The sequence below is a fragment of the Eubalaena glacialis genome, chromosome 10 (genome assembly GCF_028564815.1).
Source record: "Eubalaena glacialis isolate mEubGla1 chromosome 10, mEubGla1.1.hap2.+ XY, whole genome shotgun sequence".
Lineage (NCBI taxonomy): Eukaryota > Metazoa > Chordata > Mammalia > Artiodactyla > Balaenidae > Eubalaena > Eubalaena glacialis.
The window spans coordinates 71,906,582-71,923,233 of NC_083725.1; the positions used below are offsets into that span (position 1 = coordinate 71,906,582).

The 16,652-nt window shown below is 40.2% G+C and overlaps 2 protein-coding genes across 3 annotated transcripts; both read right to left on the bottom strand.

The window, feature by feature from the left end:
- Window positions 1-289: 289 nt before the first annotated feature.
- On the bottom strand, window positions 290-1,630 carry LOC133098573 (hemoglobin subunit epsilon-4-like). Of its 2 annotated transcripts, none has more exons than XM_061201357.1 (3): window positions 1,539-1,630; window positions 1,181-1,414; window positions 290-341 (listed from the first exon to the last, which is right to left on the bottom strand). In XM_061201357.1, exons 1-3 carry the CDS (start codon window positions 1,628-1,630, stop codon window positions 290-292), a joined length of 378 nt encoding a protein of 125 aa, XP_061057340.1. The 2 variants fall into 2 exon arrangements, with proteins under 2 accessions (XP_061057340.1, XP_061057339.1); XM_061201356.1 differs by having other exon boundaries at window positions 1,166-1,414.
- A 6,439-nt stretch (window positions 1,631-8,069) lies between these two features.
- Window positions 8,070-9,495, bottom strand: LOC133098575 (hemoglobin subunit epsilon-1). Its single transcript, XM_061201358.1, has 3 exons — window positions 9,395-9,495; window positions 9,056-9,278; window positions 8,070-8,198 (listed from the first exon to the last, which is right to left on the bottom strand). Exons 1-3 carry the CDS (start codon window positions 9,484-9,486, stop codon window positions 8,070-8,072), a joined length of 444 nt encoding a protein of 147 aa, XP_061057341.1. The 5' UTR covers window positions 9,487-9,495.
- Window positions 9,496-16,652: the final 7,157 nt, after the last annotated feature.

A 16,652-nucleotide genomic window follows, 5' to 3' on the forward strand; every position in this document is an offset into this window, starting at 1 on the left:
ATATTCTCATTCCAATAGGAGTGCTTTCTTTTAGCTGAATCAACTTATAAAAGATAAAAGAGAGAAAATACAAGGATATTCCTTATAGAGCATGACTTTTATTTTATTTGTATTATATAGGAGTTAAATCTGGAGGCAGGGCTCTCTCCCTCCACCTTCAGGAGATGGACTGTTGGGACCCAGGGCCCTCAGGTAGACACCAACATAGTTGGCCAGGCAACTACTGGTGCTTGTTGGCCAGAGCATTAGCCACAGCTTCTATCAGTTTCTGCCAGGCAGCCTGCATCTTTCAGGTAAATTCCTCGCTGAAGTGGGTTGCAAGACAATCAATATCATGTTGCCTAGGAGGTGGGGATAAAAAGAAGATAGTGCATAGTGAACAGAATGTCGCAAGCTGCCCTTACAGCAAATAGATACAACATCCATTTCCTTCTTGATAAGAGGTTGAGCAACTTTCATTGTCATGCTCCCACAAAAGTGCATCATTATATGCTTGACATTGGCTTCAGTGACTCCCAGCCCTGAACCCCCATTGTGTTCTATCCTTCTCTCATTTTCCCTGCCAACTTCCGACCCCAGAGCATTGCTATGGATTGCTTCTCTACTTTTTTAGAAGTAGGATTATAGTGCTGGGGCTTGATACGCATAGTCTAAGTCTTCAGATATTGCATACATTCAAATTGTTTGGACACCCATTTGGCAAAGAATCCAGTGCTTTGTATACAAGAGCATTTCATCATTGCTGGAGTTGAGAGGAGAAGGGGCAAACCATGAAAAAGTCGCTCTTACTTTGCCCTGCTTACTCCTGGTTCAAAGCTCAAGAACCATGCAGAAATGTGTTCATCGATTTTTATAGAAAATCTCAGTTATCAAAGGCAAGGTGTTCTTCTCCCTGGCTCAATTTGTATTCTCCAGGCCAAACTATTTAGCTCACTTTTGGCCAGTGTTCTTCATGACATTTTTTTTTAAGAAATATCAGATGGCCAGTGGCCTCCACTGGTCATAGCGTAATTAATTACTCTACTTGGTCTTACCTTTGACCTTAGGAACAACCTAACTACCAAAATCAAGCTTTTTCCTGAAATATTACCTCCCAAAAATACCTCTATAGGATAAGACTGTATTCTCTACTGTAACCACAGCACAGATACCTGGATGAAAGAACAAAGCACAAGCATGCCCAGAACTCACCCTGAAGTTCTCAGAATCCACATGCAGCTTGTCAAAGTGCAGCTCACTTAAATGTGCAAAGGTGCCCTTGAGGTCGTCCATGTGTTTAATGGCATTTCCAAAGGAGGTCAGCACCTTCCTGCCATGGGCCTTGACCTTAGGGTTGCCTATTATCGCAGACTCAGAGTATAAGTTAGCAAAATTGTAAAAGAACCTCTGGGTCCATGGGTAGACAACTAGGAACCTATGGGATGATCATAGTCACAGAGCAGATGCGAAGTCAGAGTATGTAAGAAACCTGACCAATCCGTCTTTCTGGAACAATTTCTGCCTTTCTGCCCCCTGTCCTACCTGTGTCCAGCGCTTACCTTCCCAAGCTCTCACCTCCAGCCACCTCTACGTTCATCTTGGCCCACAGGCTAGCAACAACCTCCTTCTCCTCAGCAGTAAAATGCACCATGGTGTCTGGGAGCTTACTGGTGATCACTAATGGGCCAGAAGCAAGTCTGTGCTGCTGCTTCTCTGCATGGCCTTTTATTCCTAATCTCTTGTCCCCAGGCCCTTACTTCTCCCAATAAAATGAGACTATTGTTCAAAGGTGGGTTGTCACCACCAGGGATGGGACTTGGGCAAGGGAAGGTCAGCTAGATGGACATTTGTGTCTCTGATAGTGTTGGGTGGCTCTATCAGGGGGATTCTGCTGTCCTCTCTCCTACCATCTACCGTGCAATTCATATCTCAAGCTCCCTGCTACCATCCCTGCATTGACCATAAGGCATAAATAGAATTAGGAAGAGTAACAATTAGAACTCTGTTAAGCATCGTATCAGGTGTTTACAAGACATTGTTCTTCTCTTCAGCCAGGGTATAGAAGAAGTCACAGCTCTTCTTGGTTACCAGTGTTTCTAAAGCTTATATGGGGCTCATAATTTTATAGTTCTTGTAACCAAGAAAAGAGACCTCAATCCAGAATCTGTTTAGAAATAAGACAGGTAAGAACTGGGTAATTTAGAGAAAAATTGAGCATCACCGCATTGTTGTTGAGTTCTACCAATAATATATGCACTTGCCTGAATAATTTTTTTTCACTCTGATTATATGGACAAGTGTCTCTGGCCAATGCATGTATCTATGCATTTGTATCAGAGAATACGCAACTGGCTGTTGGGGAAACAGGTGTTCCTGTGTTCAGTGAAGAGAGTATTAGAATTCTCCTTGGCAATGGCTATGGAAGAATGGAGTTGTCTCTTGTGTGCTGAATCCACACTTTCCGGCTGTGTGTAACTTTTCTTCATATCTAATCAGGCAGAGGCAATCTTCACTGACAGTACTCCACACACCACTGCCACAGAGATCTAAGGTACTTTGGTCTCATGCATCCAAATAAGCATTTACAGGACTAGAAAAGGCACACTTGTAGTGGGAGAGGGAATGGTTCATTTTGTTTCTTTATTTCAAAATTTGTTTTCCTACATTTTGACCTCCAGAAAGCTGGTTTGTTTGTTTCTCCCTGAGATCAATCTTACAAATATATATACATATAATAATAATAATAAGTAATCTCCATGTGTATTTACAGAGGTACTCTAAAATTTAAAGAGTTCAACCCAATATATTCAGTATATTATAGATGAATTTCTACTACTAGAAAATAAATCCTTTCTGTCTATTTGATATAGCAAGAGGCTTTTATCTATTCAGCTTGGAAAAGACTTAAATGTAAAATGTGGATAAGAATTACTAAGTTTCTGGAAGCTGGTTTACCATGACAGACATGACTATCTGTGAGCTCTCCATCCCAAGCTGTGTTAATGTGAGCACTTTGGTACAGAGATATGAAGAAAAGAGTTTGAATTAATGCTAAAAGAATTTGCTTCAAGATAAGAGGTCAATGAAATAAAATAAAGAAGAGGAAGCTATGACTACAGCTAGGAATCCCAGTCACACTCAGGTGTGGGTTTGGCCTGCCGGGGTGGATCCAGGTATTTGCTGTTTGGTGGCCCTGACCCCCATCTTCAGCAGAGTACGTGCACCCTGCAAGCCCCCAGACTCAGGAGCATCTGCAACTCTGAATGTCACGGAATAACCACCCATCTTTCCAGCAAACCAGGCAACAATTCTGGAAGTTACCTCTAACTCCTGTTTTTCTCTCACTCTTTTTAGACAATCACTCTCTCTGAGCAGTTTACAATGATCTCTCTTCATAAATGCTGTAGCCAATCTGCACACGTTTCTCTCCTGATAACAGCAATCAATTTAACATTCTTAGGCAGCTTTCATCACTTTAACCAGACAGTTCTTTAGTAAATCCCACAACCAGTTCTTTGGAGTTGACTTTAAAAAGAGTTATCCCTTGCTCTGACGTCCAACCCCTCCCATCCCTAGTCTATCCTCACAAGGTCTGTGACAAACCAGCTGCTTTTAGAAAATGTGTTCTTATAATTAGAATGGAATGACAATCCTTGCCTGGACTTTGCCATCTTAAGACCTGGCTTAATTTTCCTCTAAAGAATCTCCACTTTGGTACTCTACCTCCATCCAGATCCTTTTCCTTCACAGAAGTCTTCTTTCAGACCCACTTAATCATCTGGTCCTGAGGAGTTCTTGTCTCATGACACACTTCCCCTCTCACCAGAACTCTCCCATATCTTTAACTTTAACTGGAAAAACTCACAAGTGTATGTTTCTGCCAAGTGTATATCCCAAGCATATCCCTTTATTGCTCTGTTTTTTATTTTCTTGTTAAAATCTCTACTTCATACAAAAATTTAATGGGGAGCTCACACACATACACACACACACCCGCACACCTCAACATATAATCCCTAAGGTTTTCACATATTTAAAAGCACATGCAAAAAGCAGAACTGAAGACAATTACAGAAGAAATCTTAGCAGAGCATTGCTACTACTACTACTACTACTGTTATTATTATTATTTGAAAAATAAAGCTATTTCTTGGTGATGCTACACTATTGGGCGGGGCCCTCAGTGATACATGTGGGCCAGAGAGTTCGCCAGTCCAGTCACCATCTTCCTCCAGGCAGCCTGCACCTGGGGGGTGAATCCCATGTAAAAATGGTTTGCCAAACCCATCACTAGCATGCCTCCCAGGAGCTGTGGAAGTGGAGAGAGACAACAGATGCGCACAGGGAGCAGAGAGCTCCAGGCTGGCCTCTCAACTTCCACTTAGAACCCAGCGATGTCAACTTTTCGCAAAGCCTGGGGCCTTGCCTAGTCACTAAACACAGCTAGTTTGTTCTCCTTGATAGACTAGTACTTGACCATGATTTCACTCTTTCTACATTCTTAGCACCACCAACTTCATATTTAGTGGGCTTAAAAATAAAAACTCCTAGCTTTCTACTCCAGCCCACATGTTCCAGCTGTATCCCTCCCTCAGAGACACTTCGCCCCACTTCTGGATTTATAGGACATAAGTTTGAAATGGGTCTCTAGAAGCAATTCTGTACAAATGTCCAGCCAATGTATGAATAGCCTTAGCAATATATTTGTGAACCGTAGGTTCCTCCCTTATACAGAGCCAGCATATGCTTCCATAGACATTTCTCCTTGGCTATTTTTTTCTGCCTGCAGGAGGGGAAAAAGTGAAAATAACAAGTGAAGGCAGAGTTCCTTTCATACAATTATACTTTCCAATAGACACTTTCCTCATCTCTAGACAAGCCTCTTCTAAAAGCCAATAGAGTCCAAACAGGTCCCTCTAGACTTCTAAGAGCACTCTTTAGGCCCAAATACGTTACATCTTGGTCTTAGTCTGGTCCTCTGGAGTTTCTTTCCTTTCAGCATCAATATTTCCAAATGTTTCACCTCCCACAGCTATCCTTGGTTGCTTTCCAAATTTGATTATATCACCCCTCTGTTTTCAAAGGACTCATCTATTCTCTTTCATGCAGACCTGTCATGCTGATTCCCCAAATTCAGGCTTTGAATTTGCCATTTTCTCACAAAATAACCTTTTATTTCCACCAAAGGTCAATCGGTTTCAATAATGATAACTATCCTTATAGCTAAATTTTACAAAAGCATTATCATTCGGAACAAAAGATCACATGTATTTATGAATGCATATACGTATATAATGTAGATAGGTAGAGTTTATAGAGGACATAAATGCTACCACTAAAAGATAGAAATTATACGGAAAGTTAATTATCTTTTTTTAGAGAAAGCGATAAAGAGAGCTTATGTTCCAAGTAGTGAACTAAAGATGTGAGATCTATTAATTTATTTAATTCTCATTAAACAGTCTTTGATAAACATGATCAGCGAATGAGGGTTTAATGTATTTAGTAATGTATCTCAGGTCATAGAGCTAGCAGGACGCTCAGATTTAAACCAAGGCAGTGAGTTCTTAGGTCTTAGGGATGGCTCTCCATTAGTATAATCGACAATACTGGGGAAAGGCCAGGCAAGGGTCCTTGACTTGTGCTCTGAGAAACACATTTCATCTCAGTACAGCCGACCAAAAACTATGTTTCTTACATTAAATAAAATTAACTATAATGTTTTGTCAAACATTCATTCCCATGGGTTCTCAAATGTTCATTCAGTAACTATTTGTTGAATGACTGTGATCATAATTGTTCTATGTACTGGGGATTTAAGATAGACAAAGAAGAAGAAAACTTTCCTCTTAAGATTTATAATTTGGGGGTGGAAGATACAGAAAATGAATAAGGAAACCAATCAACAAAATAATTCCCCTTATTATCATTTGCTATGAAGAAAATTAATATCTGGAATTAATGAGAGAGGAACACAGTTATGTCAGGGATAGTCTCTCTAAGGAGGTAGTAGTTGAGCTGGGGCCAGAATGGAAAGAAGGAATTTGCCATGGGAAAGTATTGGGATAGAGATTCTGAAAGATGGAATAGTGAATCCAAATCTCTGAGGAAGCAAACCTTTGGTATGCTAGAGACAGGAAAAATGGGCTAGTGTGGCTCTTATGTAAATAGTAAAAATGAGAATGGCAAAAAATATTGTTGCAGAGAAAGCATAAACCTAATAACTTAGAACTTCTCTTCAGTGGTAGAGAGTAAGAAGCCACTGCGGGATTTAATCCTGGTAATGACATACTCTGTAAACCCTATGACTCTTAGCTAAATTAACATTCCAAGCATATTCTGTTTATCACATTGTTTTGTTCAGGTGGCTTTTATTGCCTAACAACAATAATTAGACATCCTTTCTGACCATCTACTGTATGCATATGTGTACGCATGTGTGTGTGTGTTAATTATGAATTTGTTTTCCATTAAGCTGTCTTGAACTGACAAAATCTAGATCTAAATTTATATCCCTAAGGGATAAAGAATGAATCTTCTGCTCACCATTACATCATCACCATCCCTGACCCTTTGACATTCATAGTCAGAATAATAGTTGAGGGGCAAGAAAGACGGAAAGAAACTGATTGATTAAAAATGTACATCGCTCTCATTTGTTGACTGACTGCCTGGCTAGATTAAATGGTTTAGTGCCATGAAGAGCCTCTGTTTACTCTGTTTAGGGGAAAAATGAGAGTCTATGGGACCCAGAGAGACCAGTGCTATTGACAACCTGCAACAATATAATCACTGGTCTCTCATCCCCACTGTGGAGACAAAAGGCCAAATTAGAAGGTAATTCACAGAACATGTTGTGATCAATGTGTGGGAGCAATGAAATGCCTAATAGAGGTAAATTTGCCAAGAAATGATACTCTAACTTGTAAAGTGTGAAGATCTTAACCTTTGATAGGACAGTTTGACTCAAAGCCTGAAGGTCATGATTCCCTGACCAACCTGGCAATAACTCCCTCAAGAATGATTCAGTTAATGCCATTCTTACATGAAAGTCCCCAAGTCATTGCAGGCCTTTTCCCGATAGATCCAGGCTGCTTTCAATCATCTCCCATCACTTCCTTCCTCCTCATCCACCCCAGCCAATCAGAAAACATGTCCTCCTACTCTCCCCTTGTTCATCTTTCACTTTTTGCAGACCTCCCTGCTCTTCTTGGGTGGAGGTCATTATGTCTGTTCTCCTCAATTAACATCCATGTCTAGTCTCTGCAATTCTTAATTCATTTTGTGTGCATTAAGCAGATTACTCTCCCCCCAAATCCTATCCCTTGGGTCATTTAAAGTTCTAAGAATATTTATTGTTTACTCTTGCCACTATCATAGTAATAGCTTTTATTTTTATATTCAAGGCCTTGCATTACCTAGTCTTTCCTAACCCTCTACCTATGTCTTCCTCTCTCCTTTACTTCCAGAGAGTCATTTTCATGTACGTTACCAAGCCCCGGCTTGCTAGTTTTAGACTACGCACTTTTGTTAGTATCTTATCTTATCTCCTACACTAAGTCTTGGTCATCACCCGCCCCCCATTCACATACTATCCTAATTCTAGCTTTATTTTAGTGCATGTTACATTCAATCAGAATATGATGCACAATGACTTCAAGTGTCTTAGCCTTGGCTTTTTTCAGGCACTGCTTACTACCTCCTTTCTTCCCCCTACAATAAGTTTTTGCCACACTGCCCTGTAAGTCCCTGCCCACTTAACTCACCATTTCCCACCCCAGAAAACTCCTTTCTGCATCTTGGCATCCTCCCAATCATCCTGAATCCTCCCAGGACGTCTATCTTCTGTTGATGAGTCCACACACACTTCTCAAAGGGCTCTTCTTCCTATGTCTCCCCCCACCCCTCAGCCAATGAACCTTTTCTCCTTTAACACAAGAGTAAATGATGGAGAAGATACTATATTAATTTTTGATCACTGAATAGAATGTACTTTATTAAACAGAAGTTGGGCTCTCAAGGCCAAACCCCAGTCCCCATGTGCAGAAGGAAGGCATTGGGGACAAAAAATGGTGAACTGAAAAGAGAATTCAGTGGTACTTGTGGGCCAGAGCAGTGGCAACACCAGCCACCAGCTTCTGCCAAGCAGCCTGCAACTCAGGGGTGAATTCTCTGCCAAAGTGAGAAGCCAGAATAATCACCATCACGTTGCCCAGGAGCTGTTAGGTGAGAGACAAAATGACAATTAGATATGTTGAGTAGAATTTTCCTAAAAGAGTTGCAGAAAATAATGGCTTAATACCCACACCCACTCCCAACTCCACATCGTAAACTGTTCCATGGGTTGCATCTGTGCAATAAACTCTGATAAGCTAGTTCTTAAATTTTATTTAAATTCTATGAGCCCTCCATTCAACATTCTGTCTACCTATATCCCCTCACTCTCTCCCATTTCACCATTTTTATTTGCCTCTCTCCCTCCCTCTCACATTTACCAATAGTCTAATCCTTGTAATCACAGGATTTCAGGGCTGCATAGGTTCTTAGAGTGAGTTTAGTAAAGTCTCCAACCAATGCAGGAATAAGCCTCCACTTAGTCCCAATACTGATGGGTAATTTAATATATTTAGAGAATTGATTGATATTTCTTTGAGACAATCTGCCTAAAAATTATTCTCCCAAATATCTTCCTAAACTTCAATCATCAGGAGCCACATAAAACAAGACATTTCTCTTTCCTTGAGACAGGTTTTCATCTACCAAAAACCAGATTCCATTCCTCCTTGAACAAGTCTGTTATTCTTTGATATTCTCTAGGGTAAACAAATCCAGTTCTAACAAAAGTCCCTGAAAAGTTTTAAGCAAACTCAGGCTTAAAAGGGCTAGTAGCCCTTTACTGTCACGAGTCCTGAATCAAGGTGCTCTTGGTATGTCCACTGGAATTCTGCCCTCTTAACACCAACTTTGATCTATGATTTCTGAGATCTTTGCTAGTCTTTGCAACCAAAGACTCAACTTCCATTATTATTCCAAAGTAAAAAGCATAAAAAGAACACGTGAACATTTCTGAACTCACCCTGAAGTTCTCAGGATCCACGTGCAGTTTGTCACAGTGCAGCTCACTCAGCTTAGCAAAGGCGCCCTTGAGGTTGTCCATGTTCTTAACAGCATCTCCGAAGGACGTCAGCACCTTCTTGCCATGGGCCTTGACCTTGGGGTTTCCCATTATGGCAGAGGGAGAGGACAGGTTGCCAAAGCTGTCAAAGAACCTCTGGGTCCAGGGGTAGACAACCAGGAGCCTATGAGATGAGACCATAGCAGATGGAAAATCAGTGACTCGAAAAGTTTGAAGAATTTCCTGGTCAATTTGCCAGGCTCATATTCACCATCCTCCCCCATGAAGTCCAGTTGCTACCTGCCCAGAGCCTCGCCTCCAGCCTCTTCCACATTCACTTTGCCCCACAGGCCAGTGATAGCAGCCTTCTCCTCAGCAGTAAAATGCACCATGATGTCAGGTCTTGGAGCTTACTGGTGATCACAGAAGTGTCAGAAGCAAGTCTGTGCTGCTGCTGGAAGGTGTGGCCTTTTATTCTTTACTGCTGAACTTCTGGCCCTTTGTTCCCCCTAATCCTTTAAAGTCATTGGTCAAGGCTGAGCTGTGTCCCTCAGGGGTGGAGTCAGGTCAGGAAATGGTCAGCAAGGAAGAGGTATGTTGAGTCTGTGATAATGTGTTGGTTCCTGAAACATCCTTCTTTTGTTGGCTCCTCCTCCATCCTCAACACAATTTTTCGTTCATTCTCTCTTTTCACCCTCTTCTCTCCCCATGTCATCCTCCACGATGACATCCATCTCTCCCATTCTCCTTATCCCAGAAAGACTGATAGAGTGCAGCTAAGCCCAAGATAAAGAAAGAGTTCCAGTCAAACCAGGTTTAATATTTGGGTTAAGGATGGTGAGATGGTGACAGGGACAAAAACACAGTCAAGAAAAAAAAATACAGTTGTTGACACAGAACCTCAGCCAGTTCTAGCTCTCTTGAGGAGTGGATTATAGCCAAGCTCTGGATTTAGTTTTCTAAGGGAGGCAAAACACATACATGGTTACTTCAGGAAGCTGAACAGAGATGCAAGGGATCTACAATAGAACTAAGACCTCAATCCCAAAGTAAAATAACCAAAGATTATTTCATAGAGAGAACAAGTAGAATAAGCTTACATCCTGTGCTTCCAGGGAACTCTCTCTCTGTCCATTTCTCTATGACAACAAGGGAAACTGTCTACTCTGGAGACATTGCCCTGAGTGCTCATCTTGATGTTCTGTACTTATTTATACCAGCGAGGCTGCTAAGGAGTCAGAAATTATTTAAAACCAGGACTTGTGATCAAACTGAGGAATAAATGAATTGATATGATAGGCTAGCAGTTGGAGTATGTTTAATGTTTGTTGAAGCCATCAGTGCAGGAGACTTCAAGTTTCTCTAGTGTCCTTATTTTTTGTTTTCTTTTGTATTTTGATGTCCCTGTTTGTTCTGGGCTTCCCTAAGAACACATCATCATGAAATAGATTATGTATCTTGCAACTTTTCAGCTGCAATCCTCTGTTATTATACTGGAGTCCTGTTCATATAGTGGTAAGGAATGGTGGAGGAGAAGCCATCTATAATTGTATAATTAAAAATCAGCCTTCAGTGGACCAGTTTTCCTGGGCTGTGACCTTCACAAGTGTTTCTGAGCTTATTCCCCCCTTAAGAAAGATAGGAAAGACTCCCTGGGCTAGACTATATAACCTAGGATGACAGAATTCTAGGTTGAGAGAGAAGACATTTGATCACTGAAGTAGAGGACCAATGAAAGGACAAGAAGTATCTGGCTACTCAGTGAAGAATAGCCCTTGTATGAATAAGAGTTATATTTATTTATTTATTTATTTATTTATTTATTTATTTATTTATTTATTTTTAAGTATAGTTGATTTACAATGTTGTGTTAGTTTCAGGTGTACAGCAAAGTGATTCAGTTTTTTTTTTTTTAATTAATTTATTTATTTATGGCTGTGTTGGGTCTTCGTTTCTGTGCGAGGGCTTTCTCTAGTTGTGGCAAGCGGGGGCCACTCTTCATCACGGTGCGCGGGCCTCCCACTATCGCGGCCTCTCTTGTTGCGGAGCACAGGCTCCAGACGCACAGGCTCAGTAATTGTGGCTCACGGGCCCAGTTGCTCCACGGCATGTGGGATCTTCCCAGACCAGGGCTCGAACCCGTGTCCCCTGCATTGGCAGGCAGATTCTCAACCACTGTGCCACCAGGGAAGCCCGATTCAGTTTTATATATATTTTTTTTTTCAGATTCTTTTCCCGTATAGGCTATTACAAAATATTGAGTATTGTTCCCTGTGCTATATGGTAGGTCCTTGTTGTTTATCTATTCGATATATAGTAGTGTGTTTATGTTAATCCCAAACTCTGGTAACCATAAGTTTGTTTTCCATGTCTGTGGGTCTATTTCTGTTTTGTATATAAGTTCATTTGCATCATTTTTTTTTTTAGATTCCACATATAAGCGATGTCATATGATATTTGTCTTTCTCTGTCTGGCTTACTTCATTTAATATGATAATCTTTAAGTGCATCCACGTTGCTGCAAATGGCATTATTTCAGTCTATTTTATGGCTGAGTAATATTCCATTGCATGTAAGTACCACATCTCTTTATCCATTCATCTGTCAATGGACCTGAAGGTTGCTTCCATGTCTTGGCTATTGTACATAGTGCTGCTATAAACATAGGGGTGCATGTGTTTTTTTAAATTACGGATGATTTTTTAATCAGTAGAGATAGGGCTCTAGGTTTCCAAGGCAAATTTCTATAGATCCACAGTGTGAGTACAGTGACCCTTCCCTTAGACTTTGGGTATGAGGATCAGACATTGTCAAAGCCCAGGGAATAAGGACCAGGCTGCACAAGACCAAGAGTTTGGGAAACAAACCTCACCTGAAGCAGACAGTATGAGCATGTTCCAGTCTCCTTCCAGTTCAGAGTGTGGACACCAGGCTTCTCTTAAATTCAGAATGTGGGGTTGATCTCCCTTCTCCTCCCTTATACCCATTTCAGGGCTCATATATCCTTCTCTAGTAACAGCCTTTGGGAAAAGAACTGGCTTGCCTCCAAGGATCTGGCCCATCCCTTGCTTTCTTATTACTAAAGGTTGTGGGAAAAGGCTTCAAGAAATGTTACAGGGTTGAAAGGCAGCATGTTTGTAACTCAGTTCAAGGCTTATGGATTCTGATTCTGAAGTCACTTAAGCTGAATATAGTTTCATGTTTGCTTAGGTGCTTGTTGATTCAAGCTCAATTATCTCAGCTGCTCATTTTGAAGTATTTTATTTATTTCTCCTGTGCAATACCATGATTATTGTCTCTTTTTCCTAGATGAAAAACCCAAAGTTTAGAGAGATAAATGACATGATTATCCATGATACATCAGAAAGATTAAATGGTCAGAAAAAAAGAAAACTAAGACTATTCATTTATTGCCTATAAATTAAAATTAATAAAATAAAAATGTTATATCTTAAGGTATTTAAATGAAAAGTTTTAAAAGAAACTTCAAAATTTGTTAAAGATTAACTCCTGCCTCTTAGGGTATCCTGTGGCATTTGTACTTTGGTAAACTCTGCGCAGGATTTTAAGAAAGGTGTAAGATGCCTCTTTTTAGCAAGGAAAAATAAAATATTTTCTTAAATCTTGCTAGCTAATTTATGACATATATACTAATCCTGTGAGTCAAATACTGTATTATCTTTAGGTGCTATTAGTATGGAGGATTGTATAAATTACATTGTTAATAGATAAAATAGGTCTTTGATCCCACTACATTTTTTCATAATATTAGCTGAGAAAAAAATACTTCAAAAGTTATTCTTTACCACAAATGAGTTTTTTTCTGTTTTTAATTTTAAAATTGGAAAATTATGGACTGGGTTTATAAACCACTGAAGGTACAAAAAAAGCTGCTTAAGATTCTTGATTAGTGAAGCTATAAGTTAGTCTGCTTTCATTATGCATCTCAATTTATCTTCTTTTTTATTTATTTATTTATTTATTTATTTATTTATTTAATTTTTGGTTGTGTTGGGTCTTCGTTTCTGAAAGCGAGGGCTTTCTCTAGTTGCGGCAAGCGGGGGCCACTCTTCATCGCGGTGCGCGGGCCTCTCACTATCGCGGCCTCTCTTGTTGCGGAGCACAGGCTCCAGACGCGCAGGCTCAGTAATTGTGGTTCACGGGCCCAGCTGCTCCGCGGCATGTGGGATCTTCCCAGACCAGGGCTCGAACCCGTGTCCCCTGCATTGGCAGGCAGATTCTCAACCACTGCGCCACCAGGGAAGCCTCAATTTATCTTCTTGTAGCAGAAATAGATGGGATAAAAGTCCTATTAAGTGTTGCATTAGTCTAGAATAAATTGGGTGCCACGAGTAGCGGGAAATTCTAATGGCTGCCATGAAGGGAGCCAATGAATATCTTCTGTTATGACTGCAAAGAATGAGAGAATAGACCACGACCATTGGTCAAGCAACACTACTGCTTTGTAATCACTGGGCCTCTGCATCGTCTTACAAAGGTTGCAGGTGACTGTGAACCCAAGCTGGGTCTCATTCTCAGAGGGATTTCTTTTGTTGGAGGCTTATAGCACAGACATCGATGGTTTGACTGACCTCTGGGACCACTGTGACTAAGGCATAGCCAGAGATGCATGTGAGTGTTAATTAAGCAAGAGGAATCTTCACTGGGAAGAGGGAAAGGAAAGGCAGAACCAGCCAGTTATTGTACACTTGTCTACACAATGAACCTTGAAGGTTAAAGCTGGAATCTGACAACTTAGAAAAGTCAGAAACTTCCCATATTCCCATTTTATAACTTCACTTTCTTGGCTTCCTTGATGCTTTTTGACCTTAAGCAAAGTTGTCTTCATTTATTTTTATGATTAAATTTTTGAGAAACTCCTGGTTTTTTAGGTTCAGTTTAAATAGTACTGCCTAGTGTATTCTATGAACTAAGACAGCTCTGAATAGTTAGAAGGAATGACACTATCATTAGAGCCAGTGCTTGCTAATCTTCCTTCCCTCTACCGCACTACTATAGCTCATTGGTCCATATCTCATGGATCTTACTCAAGACTTCAGTCAAGTAGTAATTTACAAACTTTCTTCATATGTAGTAGCTCTGAAGCACACATAAACTCAATATTTAAATTTCTACCTACGATTGATTCAAATGAGATTCTTCTAGGTATAGGGCTTAGAATTCTGTGTCCCAAGATTGGGAAGTCCTTGACTTGATGACTTTGAATTTCAAAAAGTTAATGACTATTTTTTTTTTGCCTAGTCACTTTATCTTCAGTACTTTGCATACTCAATACTGAAGCTATAGCATAGCATGTTTCTTGAATAAAAAATCTGCATCTATCAAACAGTATAAATTTGAGGTTTGGTAACTATGCAGGCCTTAAATGGAAGCAGTATGGTTAGATCCCACCCATTAACAAGATCATCTACCATGAGGAATTATGAGAAACTAGGATCCTTTGACCTAGTGAGGGCAGTTAATGATCACTCCTCTCCCAAACCCCTTTCAGCCTTTGCTAATTCTAGCCCCAGAAGGGTTCCTTCTGAAACCAAATTTTCACAACCCCTATCTTACTGAGTCTGAGGCATCTCTGAGGGAAAGGAAAACCTCTTAGATTACTAGACCAACAAGCTACTGTAGCCCTTCTCTCTACTCCAGCCCCATTTAGGCATTAATGTCACCAGTTATTTCCTGCACCTGTTTTGTTTTTTGTTTGTTTGCTTGTTTTTCTTTCCCTTCCCTTTCCCCTTCCTCTTCTTATTCTTCCTCCTACTCTTCTCCTTCTCCTCCTTCTTCTTCTCCTTTCTCCTCTTCCTCTTCCTTCCCCTCCCTCTCCCCTCCCCCCCTCCTCCTCCTCCCCCCTCTTCTTCTTCTTCTTCTGTGTATTCATTTGTTTTCTGGGGTTTGGGGGGGCATTTATTTTATTTTGGTTTCTCTTTAATTAACAGAGGTAGACAGATCCAGTGTTTTTCTCCTTCTAGGGACTTGGGCTGGTGATAGCTGGGTGGGGCAGAAACTGTGAGCTTAGATAGGGGCTCAGGACTACACAGAGCTGTGGCAAAGAAGAGGACTAGCTAAAGAAGTGAAAGCCAAAGTGCTTCTCTTACTGGCTTCAAAGACTCTGTTCTTGGTTTTTATACAAGTAGACAAGTGAAAGAGATTTTGGGTTAGTGTTTGGGGGTCTTGCATGGTTAACTGTTTAGAAATGCCTGATAACTATTCTCTGTGTAAAATATATTTGTGTGCGTGTGTGTGTGTGTTTACAAATATGTGAGTATTATCAAAATATGAAGGCAACAGTGACTAGATAATACGCAAGACCTCAAAAGACAGGGGAACAAATCTCACCCTAATTTCAATTGCGATTAAAAATAAATTTAGTTATAAAAAAGAGAGACTCAAAGTCACCTGAAAGAAACAGAATGACTCCCAGGCCAGAAGCTCTTAACTATAATCTATGGAATGTTCTGATGTATAAAGAGAAGTGTAGTAATCATTAGACAGCTGGCCAACAAGGAAAGTATAGGAAAAGGAATGTTGCTCTGTTGGCTCAGAATCTAGAGATGTTTTGAACCTCACATAACATTTATGTCCAGGCCAAACTTATCCTTCCCATGAAGATGGATGAACAAGCCATGTCTGACCCTAGTGGCAAGATGCTTACTTAGCATGATTGCATCCAGCTGCTTGCTTTGGAACAGTTTGTTTCCTCTACTTTTACTTGATTGATATAAGGAAAGAATGTATTGCTCACAAAGACATGAGTATTCAAGTTATAAATCTCAATGTAAATGGATAAATAAGTACACAGGTTTCTATTTTTAAGTTTGTGTGCCTTTCATTTTAACAAGAATAAGACTTCAAGAGTCAATCTCAGCCTACAGAATAAATGGGCCACATCCTGGAACTAAGTAATTCGATCAAGGTCCTGGTTGCTGAGGTCTAAATAGATCTAGTTGGCATTACCTCTTTTGGCATTACTACACTGTATATCTTGGTATGTGTGTAGCGGTGGGTGTATGTGTATATGTCTTTGTAATGATAGATGTATGTGTTTGGCTCTTCAGTTGTTCATTCAATACTGCAAAAGTTCTAATAATACAGAAGTAAAACAAAACAAAACACTCTCATGGAGTTGATAGTAAGAGAAGTGAAACAGTAAGTAAATAAACAAATAAAATATATGGTATATGCCAAATGATGTTAAGTGCTATGGAGGAAAAGAACACTGGAATGAAGGATAGAGCTTGATGGGAACAAGGGTGGAAGGGTATTACTACTTTAAAATGTGTGGTAGGGATTTCTTCACTATAAGGGGACACTTGAGAAGACACCGACAGATGATAAATAGCCACTGCATATGGATTAAATGTTTAAGACATAGAGAATTACAAATATAAGTATCTTAAAGTGGGAGGATGCTTAGAATTTTCAGGGATTGAAAATAAGACCAATGTAGGAGCAGACTGAGAGGGAGAGTAGAAGTGCTGGTTGTGGAGGTGCTAATCTATAAAATTTGTGACAATAATAATACCTGTATCATAGAGTTGTAAGA

Excerpts from the sequence above, each read along its gene's own strand:
- LOC133098573 (XM_061201356.1), bottom strand. The coding sequence starts at position 1,630 with ATGGTGCATTTTACTGCTGAGGAGAAGGAGGTTGTTGCTAGCCTGTGG. Across the intron at positions 1,415-1,538 it reads GGAGGTGAGAGCTTGGGAAG|GTTCCTAGTTGTCTACCCAT; the intron begins GTAAGCGCTGGA and ends ATCATCCCATAG. Across the intron at positions 342-1,165 it reads TCTGGGCATGCTTGTGCTTT|GCAACATGATATTGATTGTC; the intron begins GTTCTTTCATCC and ends CCCACCTCCTAG.
- LOC133098575 (XM_061201358.1), bottom strand. The coding sequence starts at position 9,486 with ATGGTGCATTTTACTGCTGAGGAGAAGGCTGCTATCACTGGCCTGTGG. Across the intron at positions 9,279-9,394 it reads GGAGGCGAGGCTCTGGGCAG|GCTCCTGGTTGTCTACCCCT; the intron begins GTAGCAACTGGA and ends CTCATCTCATAG. Across the intron at positions 8,199-9,055 it reads TGGATCCTGAGAACTTCAGG|CTCCTGGGCAACGTGATGGT; the intron begins GTGAGTTCAGAA and ends CTCACCTAACAG.